This window comes from Notamacropus eugenii, chromosome 2 (assembly GCF_028372415.1).
Source record: "Notamacropus eugenii isolate mMacEug1 chromosome 2, mMacEug1.pri_v2, whole genome shotgun sequence".
NCBI lineage: Eukaryota > Metazoa > Chordata > Mammalia > Diprotodontia > Macropodidae > Notamacropus > Notamacropus eugenii.
This window is the reverse complement of record NC_092873.1, coordinates 203,729,948-203,757,934: the sequence shown is the minus strand read 5'-3', so window position 1 is coordinate 203,757,934 and position 27,987 is coordinate 203,729,948. Positions and strand designations below refer to the sequence as shown.

At 35.2% G+C, this 27,987-nt stretch overlaps 1 protein-coding gene and 1 long non-coding RNA gene across 12 annotated transcripts in view; one reads left to right on the top strand and one right to left on the bottom strand.

The window, feature by feature from the left end:
* Positions 1–27,987, top strand: part of TBC1D32 (TBC1 domain family member 32) — a 230,718-nt gene that overhangs the window by 122,620 nt on the left and 80,111 nt on the right. For all 11 annotated transcript variants that reach the window (XR_011974491.1, XR_011974492.1, XR_011974493.1 and 8 more), the window contains 2 exons: positions 11,834–11,959; positions 20,472–20,555. Coding sequence is in view for 8 of the 11 variants with exons in the window: in XM_072643167.1 (XP_072499268.1) it covers positions 11,834–11,959; positions 20,472–20,555 (210 nt within the window). In the remaining 3 variants the exon portion in view is untranslated. The remainder of the gene's footprint in view (positions 1–11,833; positions 11,960–20,471; positions 20,556–27,987) is intronic.
* LOC140526723 (uncharacterized) overlaps positions 12,113–27,987 on the bottom strand; it is a 38,793-nt gene continuing 22,918 nt past the window's right edge. The window contains exon 4 of the long non-coding RNA XR_011974494.1: positions 12,113–13,646. This is a non-coding gene — a long non-coding RNA (uncharacterized lncRNA). The remainder of the gene's footprint in view (positions 13,647–27,987) is intronic.

The window sequence follows — 27,987 nt, the reverse complement described above, 5'->3', positions numbered from 1 at the left end:
TAAGATAGCATGATATTAATTTTCCTTACTGGTAACTTAATAGAATAAATGTATTTAAATAAATAACATGAATTGAGAAAAAATAATGAACCATGTGCTACAAATATTTAAAGTTTTATATTGTTATTTTAAAACTATGTATTTTCAAGCTTTGAATATAATTGGGGCTTGTTTTTTGTTAAATTCTGAAACTATTGCTTATTGAGTATGGTGCTGCAAGAAATTTTGGATATCTTTTTAATCTTGAGTGGAAAATATCATATCTGTTGTATATATATGATGACAGTGCCTTTAGATTATCTTCAGTTATTTCCTTGTTCTACCCTCCTTCCTATATAGTTAGCATCTCTTTTTAAATTGCCTGTTATTATCTAATTGCCATCAGTGTTAGAAAAATCTGAGTATGCATCATCCCTAAATAAGAATCATGCAATTTTTTTGTTTCTTTTTTTTTAATTTCCAGAGTCATCAGATTATAAACAAAATATCCATTTAAAAGCTACTGAATAAGACACATTTATTTTTCACAAAATTTTATTTCTAATGTAGCAAGTATATTAGATATTATTATTGGGATCTACAATGACAGCCTGTAGTTTTCATGAAGAAGCCAAATCCAAGTTCATATGCAGTGTTTCATTGTTTATTCTTTTATTATTAAAATTGTGAAGAAATTGTTTACTTATCAGTAAAATACTTATTAATGAGAAATTTTATGTAAAATGCCTCTCCCATTTGTCTGTTATGTGATATGCTCATAGGAAGTAAGGATTTATTAATAATTGAATTCAATTTACAGACATTTATTAAACCTCCCACTGTACACTGTGTCAACACTGCACTGGGTACTGAGGATACCAAAACAAAATAGTTTCTGTCTTCAAAAAACTTACATTCGGGGCGGAGCCAAGATGGAGGAGTAGAAAGACGCACATACGCTACCTCCGAACCCACTGCCCATAAAATATCTGTAAAAAAAGAACCACCGGTGAATTCTGGAGCAGCAGAAGCCACAGAACAGTCTCTGGAGATTTCTGCTCCAGAGAGCCTGGAAACCTCTCGCAAAAGGTCCCTCGCGCCCTGGACCTGGAGCAGAGCCCAACCCTGCCTTGGCGGCGCGGCGCGGAAAAGAGTGGATCCAAGCAGGCTTCAGGGACGGGATCTCCAGCAGCCACGCAGGTCCCCCACCCACAGGTGACAAGGGTCGGTGAGAGGGTCTCTTCGGCGGGTCGAGAAGGGTGTGGGGTGCCCCCATAACTCAGGTCCCCTCGGGAGGCAGCAGTGGAGGCGGGAGCAGACCAGGGCTCCCCAAGCAGGCAGGAGCCTGGATCCATTGTTGAAGGTGTCTGCTTAAACCCCCTGAGGGAACTGAGCCCTGAGAGGTGGCCCTGCCCTGACCTGAGCACCTGAACTTAATCTCACACTGAATAGTAGCCCTGCCCCCGCCCAAAGCCCTGAGGCTGGGAAGCAGCATTTGAATCTCAAACCCCAAGTGCTGGCTGGGTGGATCTAGAGGCGAGGTGGGGGTGGAGAGGACACTCAGAAGTCAAGTCACTGGCTGGGAAAATGCCTAGAAAAGGGAAAAAAAAATAAGACTATAGAAGGTTACTTTCTTGGTGAACAGGCATTTCCTCCCTTCCTTTCTGATGAGGAAGAACAATGCTTACCATCAGGAAATGACACAGAAGTCAAGGCTTCTGTATCCCAGCCCACACAATGGGCTCAGGCCATAGAAGAGCTCAAAAAGGATTTTGAAAATCAAGTTAGAAAGGTGAAGGAAAAACTGGGAAGAGAAATGAGTGATATGCAAGCAAAGCATGAAAAACAAGTAAACACCCTACTAAAGGAGACCCAAAAAAATGCTGAAGAAAGTAACACCTTGAAAAATAGGCTAAATTGGCAAAAGAGGTTCAAAAAGCCAGTGAGGAGAAGAATGCTTTCAAAAGCAGAATTAGCCAAATGGAATAGGAGATTCAAAAGCTCACTGAAGAAAATAGTTATTTCAAAATTAGAATGGAACAGATGGAGGCTAATGACTTTATGAGAAACCAAGAAATCACAAAACAAAACCAAAAGAATGAAAAAATGGAAGATAATGTGAAATATCTCATTGGAAAAACAACTGACCTGGAAAATAGATCCAGGAGAGACAATTTAAAAATTATGGGTCTACCTGAAAGCCATGATCAAAAAAAGAGCCTAGACATCATCTTTCATGAAATTATCAAGGAAAACTGCCCTGAGATTCTAGAACCAGAGGGCAAAATAAGTCTTCAAGGAATCCACAGATCACCTCCTGAAAGAGATCCAAAAAGAGAAACTCCTAGGAACATTGTGGCCAAATTCCAGAGACTTTCAAGCATTCTTGATGAAAAGAACAGAGCTGAAAAGAAAATTTGACTTTCAAACACAAGAATGAAGAGAAGCATGAAAAAGTAAATAGCAAAGAGAAGTCATAAGGGACTTTACTACAGTTGAACTATTTACATTCCTACATGGAAAGACAATATTTGTAACTCTTGAAACTATTCAGTATCTGGGTACTGGGTGGGATTACACACACACACATGCACATGCACATGCACATGCACACACACATAGAGACAGAGTGCACAGTGTAAATTGAAGAGGATGGGATCATATCTTTAAAAAATGAAATCAAGCAGTGAGAGAGAAATATATTGGGAGGAGAAAGGGAGAAATGGAATGTGGCAAATTATCTCTCATAAAAGAGGCAAGCAAAAGACTTATTAGTGGAGGGATAAAGAGGGGAGGTGAGAGAAAAACATGAAGTTTACTCTCATCACATTCCACTAAAGGAAGGAATAAAATGCACACTCATTTTGGTATGAAAACCTATCTTACAATACAGGAAAGTGGGGGATAAGCAGGGTGGGGGGGATGATGGAACAGAGGGCATGGGGAAGAGGGAACAATTTGAGGTCAACACTCATGGGAAGGGACAGGATCAAAAGAGAGAACAGAAGTAATGGGGGACAGGATAGGATGGAGGGAAATATAATTAGTTCTTACACAACACTACTATTACGGAAGTCATTTGCAAAACTACACAGATTTGGCCTATATTGAATTGCTTGCCTTCCAACGGGAAGGGGTGGGGAGGGAGGGAGGAAGAGAAGTTGGAACTCAAAGTTTTAGGAACAACTGTCAAGTACTGTTCTTGCCAGTAGGAAACAAGAAATACAGGTAAAGGATATAGGATGGAGACAAGGGCAGAGAGGGATGATAGAAGAGAGGGCAGATTGGCACACAGGGGCAATTAGAAGGCTCAGTGTTTTGGGGCGGGGGGAGGGGACATAAGGGGAGAAAATTTGGGACCCAAAATTTTGTGAAAATCAATGTTAAAAATTAAAGAAAGAAAGAAAGAAAAAAAATAAAAATAAAAAAAACATTAGCTCAAAAAAAAAAAACTTACATTCTCCTTGGGATTGGGTAGGGGAAAAAAGTATACAAATAGAGTACAAGGAAGATTGAAGAACGGGAAAGCACTGACAACTAGTGTCTGTCAGTAATAGAAGGTTTCAGTGACGAATGTGGCATTGTGAATGAAATTTTAAGGTAGACAAGGATTATGAAAGGTATAGACGAGAAGAGAGTATGTTACAGGTGTGAGGAATGTTACAAGTTTTGCTGGAATGTTTAGTTTGTGAATGGAAGTAGTCTGGAAATATTTGTGTTTGGAATAATTTTGGAAAGGTAAGAAAGAGCCAAGCTATGGAGGAATTTAAAGACTGTTCTAAGGCATTAGCCAATGGAAAGGTACTTAAAAATTTTTGAGCAAAAAGTTGACATGCTCAGATCTATAGGAAGATTGTTTTCACAGCTATGGGGATGATAGATTTGGAGAAACTTTACAAAGACAGAGCAGTTATAAGGTACTTAATGTAGTTCAGGGACGAGCCAGTACTCAGAACCTGAATGATGGTGGTAATTAGGCCTCTGTAAAACAGAATGATACTTGCAGAAGATTTGGTGATATAATCAATAATACTTTGCTAATATTTTTATATTTGGAGGGTGAGAGACTCAGCTCCTGATAATGTCTTTGAGCTCATATGTCATGGAAGAGTCTTAGGAGTAGTAGTAAACCATATTGGTCTGATCAGCCACAGTTAGGCATATTGAAACTTGATTCTAGGATAGTGATGTCATTTTGGTCCTTAACCAACCATTTACAGATTGAAGTCTTTAAGTTTCTCATTTTCAAAGCTCTTCCCTGTGACTCTCTTGCATATATTTAAAATGCAGAACTTTTTGATCACTCATCATAATTAGCAGGCTGTTAGTAATCTTGGATATAGGCTGAAACTAGCTGGTAGAAATTAAAATTAGGTAAGGGTTAATATGAATTTTAGTTATTTGTGCCATATCACCACTGTTCAGTTTCTGTGGATTGTCAGTGCTGGGTTAACACTTCCTTTAAGATAACTGTTAAAAATAAATTCTCTATTTCCTCTAAAATCTATGCATAATAGTGGTTATATAATAATTTTAGACATTATTACATAATTATTACTTATTACATAATACTGTTTTATTGAGAAATATAGTTCTTGAAACCTTAGTTGATATATTGTAGCAATCCAAACATTCTCTTCTAGTTTTGACTCCCCTCTAGACTACCCTACTGCCATACATACATTTATATCCCCTTTTCCTGTGTCTTCCTTTGTGGTCCTTCAGTTTCTCCTAAATTTCAACTGTTAATCATACCTGATTAAAATAGGGCAGTGTGGCACATCTTAATAAGTAAACGCTCCCTCCTCTTCTTGTCTCCCTACTCCTCCCTCCCCCTGTGAATATTTTTTAAAATGTTGCTTATTTTTTTTAGTTTTCAATACTCACTTCCATAAGATTTTGAGTTCTAAATTTTCTCTCTCCCCTACCACTTTCATAAGATGACTTGTAACCTGATCACTCATAAAAATTTTGTAGCTATGTCTGTTCTCCTTTCTTCTTTCTTGGTCTTTACACACTCATCTCTTTTCTTTCTCCATTATAATTACCCAAACATATTATTTTAAAAGCATGGTTTCTTTCCATCCTCCTCTCTCCATCAGCACAATACCCTCCTTTCCATTCCAGTTTTTATTTTGTCAGTGAGTCAGAGCTCTCACCTTAGGTTGGGCCTAAAGATTTTAGAATTAGGTACTAGTCAGTGTGTACCATTTAAAGTGTGTATAACTTTCAGGTTATAAAGCCAGTTGTGCTAGAGAGACTTTTACATTTATCATTTAGAAGATTGTTACTTTACTGCAAAAAATTTTATCCTTTACTAAGATTTAAAATTTTATCGAATCTAAAAGAAATGTATCATTAACATTTCCCATCATCCTTGAAGAACTGAGGGGAAAAAAGTTAAACAACTAATTTACTAATTTTTGCCCCTTTTTTGTTTTGTGATTCTTTCCAATTTAGCCTATGATAACCTATCACTCTTGATCCTTCAGTTTTATTACTCTACCACTATATTTGCATAGCTACTGTGTAGGATTGGATAGCAAAATATCTTGCAAATAATATTTGAGATAGCTCTATTCTTTATTTTTTAATATTTAAAAGGTGTTGACATAGTAAAACTTCCATAGTTAGAGTATGTAAAGTTTTTGATAAGCACATCTTCAGATGTCATTATACTTAGTGGTGGAAACAGATTGTGTTATAGTTCAGAATGTATATAATATAAAAATACTCCTGTGGATTCTTCTCTTTTTCAGTATAAAATATTTTTCTTGCTGTAAATTGAGTGAGGTGTGGAGTATATTGATTTTATGCAAAATTGAAGAAAATTCTGGTTAGAACTTGTGTTATACTTTTTTCTAAATTTTCAGGTCTGAATGAAATCTGTGAAAATCCATTTTGAATTATCAGGTTCTATGTGGTAATTGAAAATGTATGTACATGTAGTTCTTAGAGAAATATCACATATCTTGCTGCACAGACTCTATTAGTTGCATAAATCCATTACTTAAAAAAAACAAAAAAAACAAACAAAAAAAAACGATGAAGTACCTAAACCTTTTTTCTAGGAAAAAAAGTGTTTTCCCTTTTGATTATGGTGTTATCATATAATGGAGCACTTTATACTTGTAAACAATTTTATAATCACTCTTTTAAGATCCCCATATCAGCTAAATAAGCATCATAATATTATAGTTAGGTTTTTTGTTTGTTTATTTGCCACTAAGGAAACACAATGAAAGTTAGTAACTTGCCAACATTGACAGACTTTCTTAGTTATACAATCTAATGTAGAGGTTAAGTCGGTATATCTTATTAAGCTTGCAGATTTTCACTATGCATATATAAAACCAACTCTGTTTGTACTTCTTTTATCATAATGTTAACCTAGTTTTGTTCTAATTATAAAAAATCTCAGTAATCAAGATAGCATCAATTACTATTTTTGTGTTATTTATATATATTTATCTCTTTTACATGACTAATACAGGTTATTTATCGTTAATTGATTGCTAACAGATGCAGTTTTACTGTCTTGAATGTTTGAAAAGTTTCATGAAACTCTCCTAATCTGTACTAAATTTGCTTAAATTACTTTTCTTATATTTGTTTTGTTCCATATTCTCTGGGCCATGATAACTATCTTTCATATACTTTAATGATTTATTTTCAAATCATTTTAGAAATGTTGATAAGAATCTTCTCTTGAAATATAGCCAGCTTATTAACATTAAATATATAAACAGATAGCAAATCACTACATCTTCCTAATGTTATTAATCTCCTTGGTGCTTTATGGGATTTTTGTAACCAGGTTGGAATATAGCGTGTTAACATAACTGTAAATTTAGGAAATTGTGAGCTTTTTAAGGAAAGGAAATGTTGAGTCATGTATATTGACAAAAGTACCCGTTAAAAATGATCTTCATTTCCAAATTAAAGTCTGAATTCCTAAATTCACAGTCATTTGATCACTTGTATAAAATTTAGGCTTCCTGAAGTGATTTGAACAGAAATAAAAAACAACTCTCAGATGAACTGGGAGTTGGGATCCTATATAGGCAGAACCTATTTTCTCTGTTCTCATAATGCCATCTTATATTGCCTGCATCATAAAATCCTGTTTGAAAATTATTTAATAATGAATAATTTGATATTTTATCAGTTTTTCTCCAGGTCATCTTCATTTTCCTTTTATGTCTAATCTGTACTTTAGTTATTCTTCTGTTTATTTCTAATATCATCCCTGAAATTGGCATTGATTTCTTTTCTCCATGTGAAATTGGCTGACTTTCATTTGCAGCCACTCTAACTATGACTGATATAATTACAGAGCTTATAGTTTATTTATTATAACAAAGAAAACATCTCACCTGGAGCTGTAGCTCTTGCCATATTCACAGTAAAATTCAAAATATATTTTCTTTTTCATGTTAATTTTTTCTTGTTCTTTTATGTTGTTAAATTAAAACAGTTTTTGCTTTTCATAGCAATTAGGGGAAAAACTTTATATCCTGTGTAAGGAAAAAATAATAAAGAAAATCAAATCTTTTTTTAATATTATTGACTCCTATCATAGATGAGTTTTGATTTTCCAAGTCAGGGAAATAGTTCATCTAAAGTAAAGGATAATGCATCATATTTATGTTTACTATTTAAATATGGATGTTTTTGATGTTCTGAGTAATTCACAACAGTTTACATAAAATAACAAAGGTATACTAAAGATTCAGTCTCAAAAGAAATATCTGAAAATTTGCCAGACCTCCCAGGCTTGTCCCTCTTTTTAACTCCTCTTTGCTCCCTGTTCTTTGTACTGAACAATGTGAATGTCTCCTCTCACTTCTTCTCCCCTTCATGTCTTCCTCCCTCTCTGCATTGCTGTCTTTATGACTTAGATCATCCTTGTACTTTCTCCAAACAAATAGACTAAGTTCTTTATTTCCCTATCTTAAATATTACCATTTGCAAGAAACAAAAGCACCATGACATGGTGAATAAATTGTTGAACTTGGATTCAGTAAATATAGGTTTAAAACGTGCCTCTGATACTTCCATGTTTGATCATAGGCAAGTCAGTTATTTTCTCCAAACTTCTTAAACTAACTTACTTTATAAATGTGTCACAGTCTATGAAAAAAAGGGAATTCTCAGATTAAAAAAAAAAATCACAACCCCACCTATTGATATGTGTCCAAAATACTGTGCTAGGCTTTTAGGGATAGATGGGAAGTTGAAATCATAGTCATTTTCCTCAAAGAGCTTATTTCCATTAATGGAATTAAAGACAGATAGTCTTTCTGACTTTGGCAGTAAGAGTAAACGGAGAATTAGAGGCAATAGTGAATTAGGGTCATAAGAGATTTTGTCGGTAAGAACTCGGAATACAGAATTACAATAATCATAACCTGAAGTTTAAGTATGTGATCTTGGATAGCGAGCTAACCAAGCAATCAGGACAACTGGACTCAAGTCCAACTTCTTACACATATGTGGCTGAGTGAGCCTGACAAAGTAATAAACTCTCAGTGCCCCAAGCAAGGCTAGCCCTGTATTTTTCCCAACAGTGGCTGTTAGGGCCAGCTTCTTTATTAGAAGTTCCCTATAACACTGAATTTACCCATCCAGATCCCTTCCACCATCCATCCCCATAGTGCAGCAGGATCGGACATGTAAAAGTATAAATTATTAAGTAACAGTTACTCTCTGTTCAAAAGAAAATTATTTGTATGAAACAGGAATGAAGAGAACCTCTGTAAACTATATACTAATTTAGCCTAACAAGCACTGTATTTTACTGGACACATTTGATTTTCATTATTCATTTAGGAATCTATTAGAAAATGATCTTGATAGTGTGGAGTATAATTTTCTAATCTTTCTTGATAAATACCTAGTGGTTACCTGAGATATCTATTTCATTAGTAAATAATATGTAGCATAATCTAATCACAGATTGTGATTGGGCTGCCTTACATATGTCACCCAGGGTCAATAAAATTAGAATGATTCTGTTTCAAAACAGTAATGTAATATATACTTCAGCAAATCTCTAAATGTGAGAATAATTTTTATGCTTAACCCTTAAAGCCATTATGAAAGTTATGTAAGCAGATAATATATCTTTTTACTTATTTATGTTTTAGTAATTTAAATGTAGTTTCACACTTAGAACATAAAATTTAAAATTGGAAGGACCTGTTGTCTAATCTCCAACACAGTCCAGTCCAGAACTCTTCTGGAATATCGCTGGCAGAAGCTTGTGGCCTGAAGAAGTGTTTATTCGAGGCATGTTAGTTTTGCAAGTTGATTATCAGGAAGTAACTAAAAAGAGTCATTTTGAAGCACTTTGTAACTAAGACTGGGATTCTGATATGGTGTCCAGCCTACTCCTAAAACTCTGAAGGGAGTAGATTTGCTGGAATTGAACTGTTCTTCAGATTTTTTCCTCACTGCCACATTCCTGACCAGTTACACTGAAACAGGACCAGACTCTACCCTACCGCAATCATGAAAAGGGTGCTGAATCGAAGCCCTGGCCCTTCTTAAAGTCCTAAGTTCAGAGCTTGTGAGGTGGGGATCATTGTACTCTTTGATCCTTGTCCCTTCTTACAGCTCCTGTGATATTTGAATAAGTGCAGATCATAAAACGATACAAGGTTGGATTGAATGTCAGCCAAAATTCAATTAATTTGGTACATGTTAGTTAGTTGAAAGTTTTAATTTGTTGCTAAGTCATCATTCTATTCTTGCCCATCATTGCCTGTGAATGTGATGTGCTACTGTATACCATGTTACCAGAAGCTCTGTTATTTTTTTTAAACCCTTAACAAAATGTACAAAAAAAAGACTACTTAAGATGGAATCACTGCCAGCCTGAAAAAAGAAAGGTTTGTTATTACATTACAAAAAGAATTTAATATAACTTTAAAATAGGATGAGATGTCAGAATCCATGAATCTGTGGCATGGGATATTATAAAACATGCAGACAAAATAAAAGAAAAGGCAAAATTTCATCATATTTTTGTGGTTTGCAAACAATTACAAGAATTAGTGGTCTTAGTGTGGTAAAAATAGAGCTCTGTGGACTGAAGATTTCAATCAAAAGCATATTCTTCTTAGCAAAGTAGTTCATCAGTCAGTAACCATTTTTAAGAGACTATAATGTGCCAGCAACTGGGCTAACAATTGGGAATACAAAGAAAAGCAAAGGACCCTGCCTGCCCTTGAGGAGCTTAGAATCTAATGAGGAAGACAATGTGAAAACAAATATGGACAAGTAAACTATATCGCTTAAGTGGGAAATAAGTATTAGAGGAAGACACTGAAATTGGGAGGGATTGGAAACAGCTTCCTATAAAAGGTGGAATTTTACTAGACTTTGAAGGAAGCGAGGAGGTAGAGGTGAGGTGGGAGAACATTTCAGGGATGGGGACAGCCAGAGAAAATGCTTGGAGCTGAGAGATGGAGTGTATTTGTGGAATAACCAGGTGGTCAGTGTCATAGGATCAAAGAGTATCTGTGTGTATTGGGGGTGTGGGATGGGGATATAAATTGTAAGAAGACTACAAAAGTCAGGAAAGATGGGGATGTATTCAAAAGATATTGTAAGAGTGAAATTGGCAGGCCTTGGCAACAGCCTCATGATGGGGAGTGAGAGAAAGTGAGGAGTCAAAGATAACAGTTTGGTTGGTTGGGAACCTGGGAAGATAGTTATATTCTCTAATATATATATATATAGCTTGATAGCAACAGGGAAGTTTAGAAAGGGGAAAAGATAATGAGTTCAGTTTTTGGCATGTTTAATTTAAAATATCCAATGGATGTCCTGTTGAAGATCCCACAAGGCATTTGGAGATGAGAGACCAGGTCTGTAGAATTAGATTAGTAGAATTGAAAATCATCAGCATAGAGATGATAATTCAGTTCATGGGAGTGGATGAGATCATCTAGTGAGGTAGCATATGTAGAGAAAAGAAGACCCAAGACACAGCCCTGTGGGACACCCAGGCTTAGTGGGTGTGATCTGAATGAGGATCCAGCAAAGGAGATTGAAACAAAGCAGCCAAATAGATGTCAGATGGGTGTGAGAATGAAAAGAGAATGGTGTCTCAAAAACCTAGAAAAAAAAAAAAAGAGCATCAAGGAAAATAGTGTGATTGACAGTGTCATAGTTTGCAGAAGGTTTATTAAGAAGGGTGAAGACTGAGAAAAGCCCATTGGATTTGGCAATTAGGAGATTATTATTAACTTTGAAGAGAGTGGTTTTGAGTGACTAATGAGGTCAGAAGGCAGATTGTAGGAAGGTAGGAAGAAAATGTGATAGAGAAAGTGGAAGCCTCTTTTGTAGATGACCTTCCTGAACAGGTTAGCTACAAAGGACAGAAGAGAGATAACACAATAGTTAGCAGGGAGGAAAGGACCAAATAAAGGTTTTTTATAGATGGGTGAGACATAGGCATGTTTATAGGCAGTAGGGTAGGAGCCAGTAAACAGATTGAAGAGAAGTGAGAGAGTGGCACCTCACTGTGCTTCAGCTTCCTCATCTTAAAAACATGGCAGTTGGACAAAATATTCCATTAGGTCTCTTCCAGCTATAAATATATGATCCTTTGTTAAAACATTTTAATTTTAGAAAGTTATGATTACAAATAAATACTTGTGGTCGGTTTGTATGTAGATGGAAATATATAGATAATTCTGCAAGATATAATTGTATTTATTTGTGAAGTATATTTTATTCTCAAAACATTGTGTACTTGTACCATGATTAATAATTGTTTGTTGTTTCCACCAGACTCTTCATTTTTTTATGGGAATAACACCATGATATCTTTCTTCTTACTTAGATAATGATATGAGGAAACTTTTATCACCTATCAGCATTTCTGATAAACAAGCTGAATGGATAGAGAAATGCCGAGTACAGTTTTGCCAAACTATGAAGACCAAACCAAGTACCATCAGTGGAGCTGGTGAGTTTTAGGAGAATTTGACCAGCTGGGTGTAGTAGAATGGATAAGCTTGTAATGACTGTCAGGAGAACTTGAGTTGTCTAGAAAAACCTCATGAATCTCATTGACATCTGGATAACAAATAAAATTAAGTAGAAAGTTCACTCTCTGAGATACTCCCAAATTTATTGAAATGTACATAAAGTGTCATGTTATAAATAGAAACCAGAAAGCTGGAAGTTGCCTGGTTCCAGCAACTCTTTGGTTACACTACAACAAATTAGTTTTTATTGTTTTATTTAGATATTGACTTCTTGTTTTCTGCTCCAGACCACACAGTGTATTTCAAATGAATACATAAACATCTATTTTAACTTCATAGATTTACTATGTATGTTCAGGTTTTAATATATGAAAACAAAGTCCCAGTATGTGCCAGCTTGAGAAAATGGAAGAAAACTAAATTTTTGGTTAGCATTGTTCAGAGTTAATTTAATATCATCCCGACAAAACAGATCTGATTATTGTGGAGATTTTTCTAAAAGTTTATGAAACTCAGGCACTGCCATTAGTCATATTACTTTAATCTACTGCTGAAAGTTCTAATGAATAAGTCCAGTAAAGGGGCATTTATTGGATGCTCACAGCATGCCTTGTACCAGGCCAAGAGAATTGGAACTTGGTTCAGAGGGCAACCAGGGAATAATTTTCTAGCTGCAAAACTGCCCACCTGATCCCTAATAATGATCAAAGCCTTTCAGTCTATTTTTTAAAAAAATAGACTTGCCTGAAGTGATTCAGCACGTTTTCGGATCTCAGGGATGAACTCTTTCTCATAACTCTTCATTACTATATGCACACTTTATATCTACTTACATTTATATTATTTTAGGGTAACATGTCTTTTTGTCCTAATTTTGCATTTCTCAGTTTCTTACCACATATTAAAATGTATGTGCTTGTCTGTGCTCAAAAATGATGAAAAATATCATTGTCTGGCATATATGAGCAGAAATTTCCAGATAAGCAAATATAAGTAAGTATACTGCTTAAGGCTAACAGTTTATGAAATTAAAATCAATAATAAAACAACACTTAAAGTTAGTGTACTATACCAAAGACATTCTCCAGTAAAAGGAGATGATTTAATGAATCAGTTTGGAAAAATACATGGATATATAAATTCATTGAACTCTCACGTAACAGTTTTCACTGGGCTTATACTTTATAGGATATAATACCTTATGTTATGGTCTTAGGGTTTTTCAGTTACTAAACTCCTTTGAACTGGGTTCAAACAAAATTTTTCTTTTTTAGAAAATAAGGCTAGTGGAAGTTGTAGTACATTACTGTTATACTATTCACTTTATATTTGAGATTGTAGTCTTGAAAACCCTTTGAAAAGATTGTTTTTAAACAGTAGGATAAAATTGGTGGCCTAAGTCTTTGAGTGCTTAGTTCATTTCAGTTACCATTGTTTCAGAGAAAATCTGATTTAACAACATCTGAAGGACAATATCCACTCCAGTGTCCCCATTTCTCCTGTATGTTCTCATTATTCTTTACTTCTGTAGCACCACTGTTAGGTTGGATGGAAAAGACTCACAGCTGAAGTTGAGTATTAAATAAGTTTGTATGTTGATGGTTCCCAAGCTGCATATTTTTGTGGGCTTTATGATGGGGTTCAAGAAAGACTCCAGTTTCCCCACTAGAATCATGAAAGAAAATGAGAAAAACTTTTTAGTTCATTTTAGAAGACTGTATACAAATGATACATAGATTTCTACAGTCCTCAAAATTTCATACATTTATCGAATATTAGTGAACACAAAAGAAATATTGGTACTCTGATTTCATATAACCTGTGAACCTCAGTATCAGTAAAGTGAATTTTGTTTTTAAGAAATGATAATTTACTATGTAGAGCAAATAGTAATATAATTTCTAAAATGACAAACCAATTTATTTGAATACAGTATATTTTCTAGAGTAGTCATTCATTGAAATAACTTTTTCAGTGGATATTTGCTTATGGTAAAAGTAGAAAGACATTTAGGAAAATGAGTTTTGCTGTCAATAATGGAATGCTTGTTTTCTAGAGGCTATAATGTAAAAGAACTTCTAAATGTCAACATTCATGCCTTATGGATTTTAGTTTGTATATTATCTGTTAAGTAATTAAAAGATGGGAATAAAATTCAAAGCAAAATGTTAGAATTTTTTTCATGGAATTTCCAAAAATTTGCATTAATAGAGGATAAGTGACATATTAAAACAACATAATTACTATATTATCCTCTGAAAAGTATAAATGTAAATGATGTATTTTAATTATTTACTGCCAACAAAGTAATTGTAAGTGCCATAGTACAGTTTTTTAAGCAACAGTTTATCAAGTAATGTAAATATATTTTTTTAGTTGTCCATTTCAGTAGTCATTGTACTGTAGGGTTATATAATAAAAAAATAAAGAAACATTTATAATATTCCTGTATTCATATGTATTCAAAAACAGTAAACATGGGATCTCCAGGTTTCTTTCTGCCCAACAAGAATAAAAAGACTACAAATGGGAAATTTTACCTCTTATAGTTTATCCTTTTAATTAATTGAATAGATATTTTTAAATTAAGATCATAGGGTCATAGCTCTAGAGTTAGAAGGGAACCAAAGGGGTCCAATCCCCTTGGAGGAACCCAGGTCTTCTGACTTCAAATCTGCATTTTTTTTCACTATACCATGTAAAAGGAAATAAATACTAAAGTTAAGATTTATCTTAGGAAAGTATTATTTTTAATAATAGCTAACATTTATGCAGTGCTTTGAAGTTTGCAAAATGACGCAGAGGGCAAAGACAAAAACATGGAAGCTACAAGGAGACTTAGAGATTTCAGCTTAGTATGTAAAAGAATATGCTAACATCATAGAATCATAGACTTAGAACTAGAAGTGACCTTTGAATCCACCTGCCTCATATTAAAGATGAAGGTCAGAGAGATAAAGTTGTGTGTGTGTGTGTGTCTGTGTGTGTGTGTCTGTGTCTGTGTGCACAAATATACACACATATACACAGTAATTATTCTTCTTCTCTGTCTCCTTGTATATTGATTCCTTCCCTGCTGCCTATAAGTTCCTTACAAAAGCATCTCTTCATCTTGCCTTCACCTCAACCTATTATCTTATATTTCTCCTTCAATTCATAGCCAAACCTTTAGAAAAAGCGACTGTACTCCTTATTTTTTCTATTTATTTATTTTTCAATTAGTTAATTGATTAAATTTTGATTTTCAACATTCACTTCCATAAGTTTTAATTTTTCTCCCTCCCTCCCCAAGATGACATTCAGTCTGATATGATCTCTACACATACATTCCTATTAATATACTCCTTGTTTCTAAATCTACTTTTCCAATTCTTTTCTCATTCTAGCTTCTAACCTCACTACTCAACTTTAATTGCTCTCTTCAAAGTTAAGAATTATTTCTTAATTTCCAGATCCAATGACCTTTTCTGCTTTTAAAATTGTTTTGTTTTCAATTAATAAGCACTTATTTTCTCGCCCTCCCACTACCCCTAAACCTATGGAAGAAAAGAAAAAATACTAAAGAAAAAGTACTTTTTTTAGAAAACACATATGTATAGGTCAGCAAAGGAAATTTCAGATTGATTGTATCCAAAAATATGTTCTCAAATCTTCATCCTTCTTGACCTCTAAATATTTGAAACTATTGACCCCTTTTCCTTCCTGTGTACGCTCTCCTCTGGATTTTCATGACACTAAATTCTTTTGATGCTCCCCTTACCTGTTTGATTACTCCTCAGCCTCTTTTTTTGGTTCATCTAAATTTCATCCCCTGACTGTGGGTAAACTACATGATTCTATCTTGAGCCTTTCTGTCTTTATCCTGATTCTTAGTGAAGGTAGACCTTCCATGGATTTAACTGTTATCACTCTGTAGACATCTCCCAGATCTATATTTCTGATCCTCATCTCTCTCTTGAGCTTTAGTCCTGCATCTCCAACTGCCCATTAGAATCCTTGAACTAGATGTCCTATGATCATTTTAAACTCATCATGCCCAAAACGGAACTGATTTTTCCCTGAACTCAGATCGTTTGAAAACTTCCTTATTTCTCTTTATGGTCAACTATTTGATGCAATGTATTGGACCTGGAGTCAGGAAGTCTCATCTTCCTAAGTCCAAATCTGGCCTCAGACATTCATCAGCTGTGTAACCTTGGGTAAATCACTTCACCCTCTTCACTTCAGTTTCCTCATCTGCAAAATGAACTGGAGAAGGAAATGGCAAACCACTTCAGTATCTTCGCTGAGAAAACCCCAAATGAGGTCACAAAGAGTCAGACTGAAAAAACAATAACTCCATTGTATTGCTGAGTCTTGTTGATTCTGGCTCCACAACATCTTTCACTTCTGTCTCCTCTCTACTCATACTACCATCACCTTTCTGCAGGCCCTCGGCACCAAGACTTTGCTATAGTCCCTCCCTGCCTCAACTCTCCTAGTTTTTCAGTCTATCATCTACATAGCTGCCAAAGTGTTACTTGAAATGCTTTTTTAATAACTACTTTCATCTCATTCCCAATGAACTCTAGTGTCTCCCTAGCATCATCTCCACTAGCATCAAATGCAAACTTCTTTTTTGGCATTTAAAACATTTTACAGCTATTAAAGCTTAAACTGAATTGACTTTTGGGGCTCCTTGTTGCCAGGCCTAGAGGCCTGAGGGCTACCCGAGTCTTCCCTTACCTCTATCGGAGGTCTTCGGTTGGCCAAACCGGATGCTCATATGAGAGAAAGGACGTTCCAGAGTCGAACAAGGGTTGAGCTTTATTTCAGGGTCTAGTTACAAGTGCAGGGGAATTCTTCCTTAGGAGGGAGCGAAAAATCTCCCAAGGAGGCAAAGATCTTACAATAAGAGATTGGAAGTAGAAGTGTAAGTGGGGAGAGAGGAAGAGGGGAGAGAGGAGAGAGGAAAAGCGGAGCCTTGTGTCCTGTCCGCTCCGCGCCCCTCTGCCCAAGAGAGCTTTCAGGCTTTCCTGATCCTACTTAAACTCTCCAGCAGCATAGTTTGCATCTGAATACTGTGCTGTTAGATAACAATAGTGTGCCCAGATCCGGGACAATCTCGAGGGCAGGGAGAGCTCTCTCCCATCACGTTTCTCACGGGAAGAGGCAGAAATACACGAGATAGCTCGGTTCACCTCGATTCCCAGTCGTTTCCTGGGGGTCTCGTGAGAACTCTAAGATTTAGAAGTTCCCACCTTTACCCGCCCGAGACTGTCCACCTGGAATTGAGCTTCCATCCCCAGCACCTTGTATTTCTTCTCTTCTTTCTGCACTCCAACAAAATTAGCCTTCTTACTTTTCCTTACATATGACATTCTAGTCATTTATATGTGTATATTTTCTCATCCCAGAAGGAATGTGAGTTCCTTAAACACAGGAATATATTAAGTGCTTAATAAATGCTTTTTGATTAAGTATAAGTATAATCACTTCCAATCACTATTTCCTTTTCCCTTGAAATGAGAACTTAAGTTTGCATTCATTTGGTGCAGTTCAGATGGGCTAAGTGAAAGGCTGAATAAGACTACAGTTTTCATCTTTAAGATTTTCCTAATTCTAGTATTGGTTCCAGAATATGATAAGGCCCAGGACCACCACAGGCATCCTTATTTTTTCCATCTCATTGTGCCACATTCCATAATAAAGTAAGACTCCTAGGGAAAAAAATACAATACATCCTCCCGATGTACCATGCCTACTGGCCTCCACTAATCTTTTCTGGCACCCACTTCATTTACTCTTACCCCAACATGATTAAAAATAAGACAAATGATTTTTTTTAAATGGCCATCATTGTAACAAGACAATCCTTTTGTTCCTCTCTAATTGATTTCCTTTTCTCATTTACCACAGAAGCTATTACATTCTGTCTTTTCTCCATACCTTCCACTCAATACCCTCACTTACCTAAACTCCCTGCACTTCTTTTCATCTCAAACCTCTTGGCATCATCTCCTACTCCTTTCTTCTTTCTCCCAGTTTCTAACATTGAAAGGTTAACTTCTTTTCCTGGATACTCTCCTCTTTGGATCTTTGTGATACTGCATTCTTCTAGTACTCCTCCTGCATGACTGAATACTCTTAAGTTCTCTTTGTTGGCTAGTTTTGTTGTTCAGTAGTTTTATATAATCTATATCAATACTCCAACTCTAAGTATTACTCCAAGCCTATGTCCTGAACCCCTCTTCTATCTCTACACATCTTCTCTCATGGTGACCATGCTGAGGTCTCTTGAGCTTAATTATCATTGCTATGCTGATGATTCAAAGATCAATATCCTGACTCCCTCTCTCTTAAGCTTCAGTCCCACATTAGCAATTGCCTGTTTTACATTTCATGCTGGATATCTTCTAGGCATTTCAAGCTCAAAATGTCCAAAACAGAACTTACTGTCTTTAACCCCAATCTCATCTCTCTTCCAAATTTTTCTTCTGCTGTCACACATTACTATTCTTCCACTCTTCTAGTTTTATAAGCTTGATCTTACCTCAACTTTTTATATTCCCTTAATGCACATATCTAATTATTTGGCAGATATTGCTGTTTTTATCTGTACACCATTTCTCACATCTGGTCATCTCAGTTCAGGCCCTCACCACCTTTCACTTAGATTATCACATTGATCTCCATGTCACAAGCCTTTCCCCACCCTATCCCCACTGTACTCCGGAGGTGTCAAACTCACTGCAACCTGCAGAACTCCCAAGGGTGACCCAGACTAGGTTAAAATGTAATTGGGAAATACTTAATAAAATATATACGAATACAACAAAATATAGTGGTTTTCTAAGCCAGTGTAAAGAGCACAGGGATCCCTTTCCATTTGAGTTTGATATCAATGCTCTACACTGCTGCTAAAATGATTTTCCTTAAGCACAAATCTGACCAGGTTAGTCTCCTACAGTTAGTTTCAGTGGTTTCCTACAGTTTCTAGATTAAATATAAACTCCTCTGTTCAGGTTTTAAAACTTATCACAGACTTGCCCCAGCCTAACTTTTCAGCCTCATTTGATAACTCTTTTCCTTCCATACTTTGTGAACCGGCTAAATGTTCTTCTGACTGTTCCTCACAAACAGCACCCCATTCCTCCATGCCCATGTCTTCTCACTGGCAGCTACACTTGCTTAGACTGCATTTCCTCCTTACCCATGCCTCACAGAATCTCTCTTACTTCAGTCGGCCATTCAAACATCACTTCCTACATGATCCTTTCCTAATGTCCCCAACTTTTAGTTCCCTCCCTCCCAAACTACCTTGTATTTAATTGCTTGTATTTATTTGTACTTATTCTTTTTACTTATTCTGAATACACATTTACATATGTGTTTGTTTATTTGTGTATTTATATACATGTACTTTTTTCCTCCCCGCACTAGAATGTAAGGTTTTTGAGAGTAGGGGTTGCTTCATACTTTGAACTAGTATCTCAGGCACCTACAACTGTGCCTAGTAGTAGGTACAGAATAAATATATATTGATTCATTAAGGTGGCTTTGACAGGAGGGGCACTAGTAGCTTAGAAGGAAGGGTAAGGTTTGGGAAAAGCCAGGTTATAAAGGGCTTTAAATGAAAAACTTGAGTTTTTATTTTATCGTAGAGTCAGTGTATTTGTAGGGGGAAAAGGGAACATAGTCATTGGAGTTGAGAAAATGCTTGTAATGTTGTCAGTTCTGGATTTTAGGAATATGGCAGCAGCATAGAAGATGTGTGGAGTAGGAAGATAATTGTGGCAATAGGGATTGATGAAGGTTTTAAAAAAGGTAGTGCCTGTAAATGGTAAGAAGGAGCCAAGAAATTTTGTGGAGGTAGAAATGACAGTATTTGACAGCTAATTAACATGTGGTTAAAAAGGGAGTGAAGATATGAGCATAATGTTAAGACTGTAAGCTTGGGACGCTGGAAGGATGGTGTCCTTCATTGAAATAAGGAAATTTAGAGGAATAGATTTTGGGGAAAGATACTAAATTCTGTTTTGTACATGTTGAATTTGAGATGTCATATAGGACATCCATTTTGAAATATTATGGCAATCAAAATAGGATCTTTTGCTGTTTTTGTTTTAGTATAATCAAATGCACCATTAAAGGAATTTTTAAATTATCAAATATGCAAATAAATTTGATATTATTATATATTTTCTTATATTGAAATAATTTAAATTATTGAGAATTCAAATTCTCAGCAACCCTTGGAGAATATAAAAATGACACGATTCCTTCTCAGAAATTTTACATTGAATGGATTCTCAGTAAAGCTATTAAAATTTAATTTAAATCTGAAATGTTGTTATGAATTCTAAAACAGTGTGTTTTTAATTCTACCTCTCATAATCTAACTCTACAGCAGTTCAAATTACTGTTGTTGCCTATGTTTGTAATTTACTGATGCATTGCCCTGCTTCATTCGTGATTCTAACATCTTAATGGTTTTCTTGTTTATTATAGTTTTGGCAGAATTACTTGAAAAGTTTGTTTTGGATCTTACTGAAAACCCATCTGACTGCTACTTTCCCACTGTTGAATATAAAGGTACACATTCAACCTCCATTTTCATAATGTAAACATTTATGTATACAATTTAATGAGAACAGTAATATTTTTTAATTTTGAGAAAGGTATGAAGTGTAGAGATGCAGGTCATATTTTGCATATAGGAACTATAAATTTCAAATGGTAGGCTGGACCTTTGAATTCATTGATGTAAGGAGTTCCCAGTGAGTAAACTCTAACTAGCAGACTCACAACTATTTTACAAATTAATCTTACAGAAATGCTGAAGGCACTGAGAGGTTAAATGAGTTGCCTGGCCATACAGTCAATATGTGTCAGAGGCAGTCCTTACTCTACAGTCAGCCCTCTCTCTAGTTCAGTGCTTCCATTTAGAGATAACATTGAAAATTGAATTTGAAACCTTATTTTAGTTGGATTTTTAAAATATCCTTCTTCACTAAAAATCTTACCAAAGCATCTAACCAGTAGCAAAATAAACTGCTTTTTAAATTTTATTTTTCTCCTTTACTTTTTTTGATTATTTTTTTATGGACATTAGATTCTGAGGAAGTTGAAAAGAAAGCAGAAAGGATGTGTAAGAATGGAACAGGTTCATTAATAATCTTCAAGTCATTCTGTTTATTTTTACCACCTTTGACCATTAACTCTTAGTTTTATAGGTTTGAGGTTATAACCTCTATGCTGTTTCACTCTGCATTTTTATAGGGAAGAGAAGAGAACCAGCATTTAAGTGTTTACTATGTGCCTAGGCACTGTGCTAAATGCCTTACAAATATTTTCTCACTTGGTCCATTGCCCAAAACCCTGGGAAGTAAGGGCTATTTTTAATTCCCATTTTATAGAAACTAAAGCAGGCAGATTAAATAAGGTTGCTCAGGATCACACAGGTGGTAAGAGCCTATGGCCAGATTTTAGTTCAGGTCCTTTTTGACTCCAGGCAAATAATAATAGTAACGTTAGCTAGCATTTATGTAGCACTTTAATTTTTACAAAGCACTTTACAAATATTATCTCATTTTATTTTTACAAGCCTGGAACGTAGGGGCTCTTATTATCTGCATTTTACAGATCCAGAAACTGAAGCAAACAGAGATTAAGTGGCTTGCTTAGGGTTAGACAGCCAGGAAGTGCCTGAGTCTGGATTTTAACTCAAGTCTTCCTCACTCAAAGTCTAGCACTTTAACCACTGTGCCACTGAGCTACCTTTTTCTGATTTTTAAAAGGACTGGTAATAATTTGAATTAAAAAAATATTTCTATCATTTATCCTCTACTAGGAAATGAGGTTAAATTTAACATTTCCAATCAATTTAGATGTCACATATCAGATTTTTAATGCAAAGATTTTTAATTACTTATTATATATAGGCATGTATTTCTTCTTCCATTTATGCTTTTGTGTGTGCTTTTTAAAATTTTACATAATCAGATGTATATCTTTTTCAATTTATTCATTTATTTTAGCCTTCAACATTCACTTCTACAAGATTTTGAGTTTCAAATTTTCTCCCCATTGCTCCCCTCCTCCCACCTCATGACAGTGTTCATTCTAATTACCCCTTCCCTCAATTTACCCTTCCTTCTATCACCCCCAGCCCCTTGTTTTATCCCCTTCAACTTCTGTTTTTCTGTGGAGTAAGCTAGGTTTCTATACCCCATTGCCTGTGTATCTTATTTCTCAGTTGCATGTAAATACAATTTTTAACATTCCTTTTTCAAAACTTTGAGTTCCTCTCCCTTCCTCCCTCCCCACCCACCCTCCTTGAGAGGGCAAGCAATTTGATATAGGTTGTATATGTGTAGTCATGCAAAAAACTTCCATAATAGTCATGTTGTGAAAGACTAACTGTGTTTCCCTCCATCCTGTCCCCCCCTACCCTATTTATTCTATTCTCTTCTTTGACCCTGTCAAAAGTATTTGCTTCTGATTTCCTCCTCCTTCAGTCTGTCCTGCCCTTTCTATTACCCTCCCTTTATCCCTGTCCCCCTTACTTTCCTGTAGGATAAGATAGATTTCCATGCCTTAATTGAGTGTGTATGTTATTCCCTTCTTAAGCCAATTCTGATGAGAGTAAGTTTCCCTCATTCTATCTCACCTCCCCACCTCTTTGCTTCCCTCTTTAATGTGAGATAATTTACCCCATTCTGCTTCTGCCTTTCTCCTTCCAGTATATTCCTTTCTCTCACCCTTTAATTTTATTTTTGAGATATCATGCCTTGATATATATATATTTTCCCTCTAATTAAAATGAGAAATGTCTCTTGATTTACAAATATCTTGTGTTTGAAAGTCAATTTTTCTATTTAACTCTGGCTTCTCAAGAATGCTTTAAATTCCTCTATGTCATTAAATGTCATCCATGCTCATTAATTATACTCAGTTTTGCTGGGTAAGTAAATGATTTCTTGGTTTTAATCCTAGTTCCATTGACCTCCAGAATATCATTCCAAGCCTCTGATCCGTTAATGTGGAATCTGCTAAGTCTTATGTTATCCTGATTGTGGTTCCACAGTACTTGAATTGTTTCTTTCTGTCTGCTTGCAATATTTTCTCCTTGACCTGAGAACTCTGGAGTTTGCTTATAATATTCTTAGTTTTCCTTTTGGGACCTCTTTCAGGAAGCAATCAGAGGATACTTTGAGTTTCTATTTTATCCTCTGATTCTAGGATATCAGGGTAGTTTTCCTTGATAATTTCTTGAAAGGTGGTATCTGGGCTCTTTTTTTTTTTTTTTTTTTTTTTATCATGGCTTTCAGGTAGTCCAGTAATTTTTGTTATTCCTACTGGATCAATTTTCTAGGTTAGTTTTTTCAGTGAGATAGTTCACATTGTCTTCTATATTTTTCATTCTTTTGTTTTATAATTTCTTGGTTTCTCTTAAAACCATTAGCTTCCATTTGCTCCATTCTAATATTTAAAGAATTATTTTCTTCAGTGAACTTTTGAACCTCCTTTTTCATTCGGCCAATTTTGCTTTTTAAGGCATTTTTCTCTTCATTGGCTTTTTGTACCTGTTTTGTCATTTGGGTTAGTCTATTTTTTAAGATATTATTTTCTTTACTATTTTTTTGGTTCTCCTTTAGCAAGCTGTTGATTCATTTTTCATGATTTTCTTGCATCACTCTTATTTCTCTGTCCAGTTTTTCTTCTGCTTCTCTTACTTGATTTTCAGAATCCTTTTGAGCTCTTCCATATCCTATGACCATTTCATATTTTTCTTGAAGGCTTTGGATGTAGCAGTTTTGACTTTGCTGTCTTTTTCTGAGTGTTTATTTTGATCTTTCTTATCACCAAAGTAAGATTTTATAGTCTGAGTTTTTTCTGCTCTTTGCTCATTTTCCTGGCCAGTTACTTGACTTTTTAACTCCTTTTTTTTAAGGTAGGGCTCTGCTTCCAGTGGGGAGAACATACTATCCCAAGCTTTATGGAGTTTATGATAGTTTTCAGAAATCCTTCCAGGGACCTAGAAGTTTTCAGTTCTTTTAAGGTGGTATGATCTAAGGAGAGGTGTTTACTTTTCTTCTGGCCTGTGCTCTGGTTAGTGAGTGACCCACAAGCTCTCTTTTCTGTCCTGGAAATGTGAGGAGGGTTCCCTCTCCACTGCTGCCACAATCTCTGCTTTGCCAGTGCTCTCTTTTGCCCCAGGACTGCCACCCAGAACCATGACCCAGATCCAAGTATGGGCAAAGAAAAAGAATCCTGCCTCAGTGCCAGCAAGGAAATCCTTGCAATCTTCTTCTGATCAGTTGTTTGATCCCCTTACCATCTGTGTGCTGAGAACTTTGGAAGCAGCCACAGATGTTGCTTCTCATAATGTGGGGCTGGTCTGCTTTGCTTTTTCACCCAGGTCTGACAGACCTTTTCTACTGACCTTCCAAGTTGTCTTTGGTATTTGTGGGTCGAGATACATGGAAACACCTCAGCTGCCAGTGATTCAGTCCCTGTTACCTGCTCCAGGTTTGCTAGTGCTGATCTGTGTTGGTATGGCCAAAATTGTACTATGCTCCTCTCCCCGCTTGGCACAAAAGGCCTTTCCTATCCACCATCCAAGTTGTCTTGGGCTAGAAATTTGTTCCATTCTGTCTTTTTGTGGGTTCTGCTGCTCTAGAATTTGTTTAGTCATTTTTGGAGGGATTTGGGAGAGAGCTTAAAGAGTCCCTGCTTTTACTCCACTATCTTGGCTCTGCCTATCCCATTTACCTGACATCTTGGCTCTACCCACTCCCACCATCTTTGCTCCACCCCACTATTATTTTTCTTTTATAATTTCCTCTTTCCCTCATCTAGTTACAAAGTCATATCTTATATATATGCATAAGCATGATATAACTTTATATTCTCTGCTTTGTTTTTTTGGTGGTCACTTTTGATATTTGAATCATTCATCTCTTTTTAAATTCTTCTAGTAATGATGTGTATTCTTATCTAAACCTGTTTTCTGCCAATTTGTGGCCCCATCTTCTTAACTATTCTTAATGAATAAAGACTCCATTCTCTGAATTTTAGAAACTTCCTCATAAAATTATTTGTGCTTTTATATATTTGATAAAATCGCCTGTAAATCCATCAAGCCTGGTTATTGTTGTTGTTTTCACTCATTTTAAATTTTCTCTTGAAATTTTATATTTTCCTTGCTCAGTTTCTCATTCTGTGAGCATTTTATTTAGGTTATCCCTTTCCTGTTGAGCACATTTTAGCATTTAATTTTTTAGTAGTAACTAATACTTTTTTAAAAGTTTATTGTTTTGTTGCCATATAATCTGATATCATTTTCTAATAAGTTTCTTTATTTCCTCACCATTGTAAATTTTTTATTTTAGATTTTAATAATTTGTTTTCTCTTCTTCATTTTTTTAATTTTAGTTAATATTTTCCAGGGTTTATTAGTCTTCATAACCCTTTGTTTTACTTATTATCTACTTTTAAATTTTTAGTTATGTTATTTTACAATTTTAAAAATATTTTTGCTTATTAATTTACCAGACTTATACATTTTTTAAATTGTATGATCAATTCATTAATACTGTTTATGCAATCCCCTCCATCCCCTTCCTTTTATCTCCACCTAGTAAAATTAAACCCGTCTTAAAAGCCAAGTAAAAATCCACTTTCATGAAGATTCCCCTGACGAAGAATTAATTTTCCCACAGAATAGCACTGGTATGCAAGAAATGAAAAACATATATGCATTGAGTAGATACTTTTTGGAAGATTCAAGGGAGGAAGACATGGGCAACGATGAGTTGTGAACTACACCGAGTAGAAGTCATATTTTTCTATTAATGTTGACTAATGAGAATTTCTATCCTTTGATACATTGTTGAATTTTTTTCAATGTAGAAAATAATTAATGTTGCAAGATGCAGGTTTTCTAAATACTGAACAAGACAGATTACTTAGTGAACATTCTTGTGTTTTCTGCCCTCTTGCATCATTTCTAAGTCATGCCAAATGATATCTCAGATGTTAGCTTTCAGCTTGTTCTCTGGGCATGTATTTAGAATGAATGTGAATTAAAAGTCCTTAAAGGCTATAACTGATAAGCTACTCACTACAGTTGAGATTATAGGAAAAATAAAATGGCCTTCTGATGATTGATCTTTAATATTTAATTTGGTGATATGCTGAAGTTGATGCTGTTATTGCTGTTAGCCCAAGGGTTTAGATATCTTCATGATTTATCACTTTTTTTTTGCCCATGGGACAACAGTTTGCTATTATAAATTATCTCTTTACTGTGGATATACAAAAAATGCTATTTTTTAAATATGAAAGGTGTTTCAAAAGAAAACCTGATTATATAGATTCAATATTTTCCAAGTTTTCTAAAATGAGAAATTGATTATCTTTTAAAAAATGACAACTTTCCAAACCCTCAGGTAGCTGAAATTAGAATGACAGTCATCCATCTGTTGTTGATTCCCTCAGGATTTCAGTCTATTATAAAATTTGCAAATGTGAAAAAAAATTAAATTAGTTAGACTTTATCCCCTTAAGAGAGAAGAAAAGAACAGATAAGGTTTAACATATTTGCAATTTATAATTCCTTATAGGTTTCTGCACAGATATTAATTTCTGCTAACTTTCTGATACACTGAGTTAGCTTGACTGGGAGAAGAATGAGGTTCTTTTTCTTATATTATAATTGCCCCTGAAAAAATAATGAAGTAGCTCTCTTAGAAAATTATTATCTTTCGTCTCAAAATTCTTCTTACTCTAATGTTTAAAATATAACAGCTAGCTGAGAATTATCCCTCCTTCATAATATAAAAATATAAGTTTACTAAGCATAAGAACTAATTCTCTGCAATATTTAATATATACCACCACAATTACCTTCTATAAATCCATATATTTATCATTATTTAAGCATTCAACAAATGTGATAATTATAATCATGAATATGTTCTTATTTAGTAACTAATTGGTGCAAAACATTGGTTCTTGGAATTTAGAAGAGTGTGGTTCCTAACATCAAGGAGTTTGCGTTCCAGTTGGGGAAACTAAATGTATGAATAGAAATGTAAATGCAAATACAGAGTGTAATATTCAGAACCAAATAAGTGATTTTTCTCTTCCCTGAGCTCCAGTCATACATTACCAACTGCCTACTGGACATTTCAGTCTGAATGCCCTGGCAGTGTTTAAAATTTAGCATATTTGAACTAATTATATTTTTCTCCCTCCTTACTCCCCCACCCCCAACTTACCACATCTCTGAACTAATGTATTTTTTTTTGTGAGGGCCATCAAGGATGCCAATCGTTCAGTCACTCAGATTTACAGGCTTAGAGTCATCCTTAGTTTTTCCCCTCTTATTAACCCAATATATCTACTGACTTGCCAAGTCTTCTCATATCTATATCCACAACATCTCTCATGACAGTCTTCTATACTCCTGTCATACTGCCACCACTGTAGTTCAGGCCCTCATCAGATTTTTCCTGGGACACAACTGTCCTTAATTTGTCTTCCTGAATCAAATCTCTCCCTTCTCCATTCTATCCTTCACATAGCTGCCAGATTAATCTTCCTACTATTCAAAAAGCCCTATATCACTCTCCTACTCAGTAAACTCCTGTGACTCCCTACTGCCTTTAGAATCAAATATAAATGCCTCTATATGGCATTTAGATCCCTTTTTCAACTTGGCCTCAGTCACAGTTAAACATTATTTCCTTTGACGTACACTAAAATCCAACCAATATGCCCTCCTTTTCTGATCCTCATATGATGACATTCCATCATTTACTTCTGTGATTTTCACTTACTGTTCCCCATGCCTGGAATTTATTTCCTCCTCATCTCCATCTCAGCATCTTTAGTTTTCTTCAGAATTATCTCAAGCAGCTCCTTCCACATGTGGCCTTTTCTGTTTTTTCCAACAAATAATTTCTTTCCCCCTCCCCACTCTGTATCTGTTTTATATATATACCTAAATATACTAAAA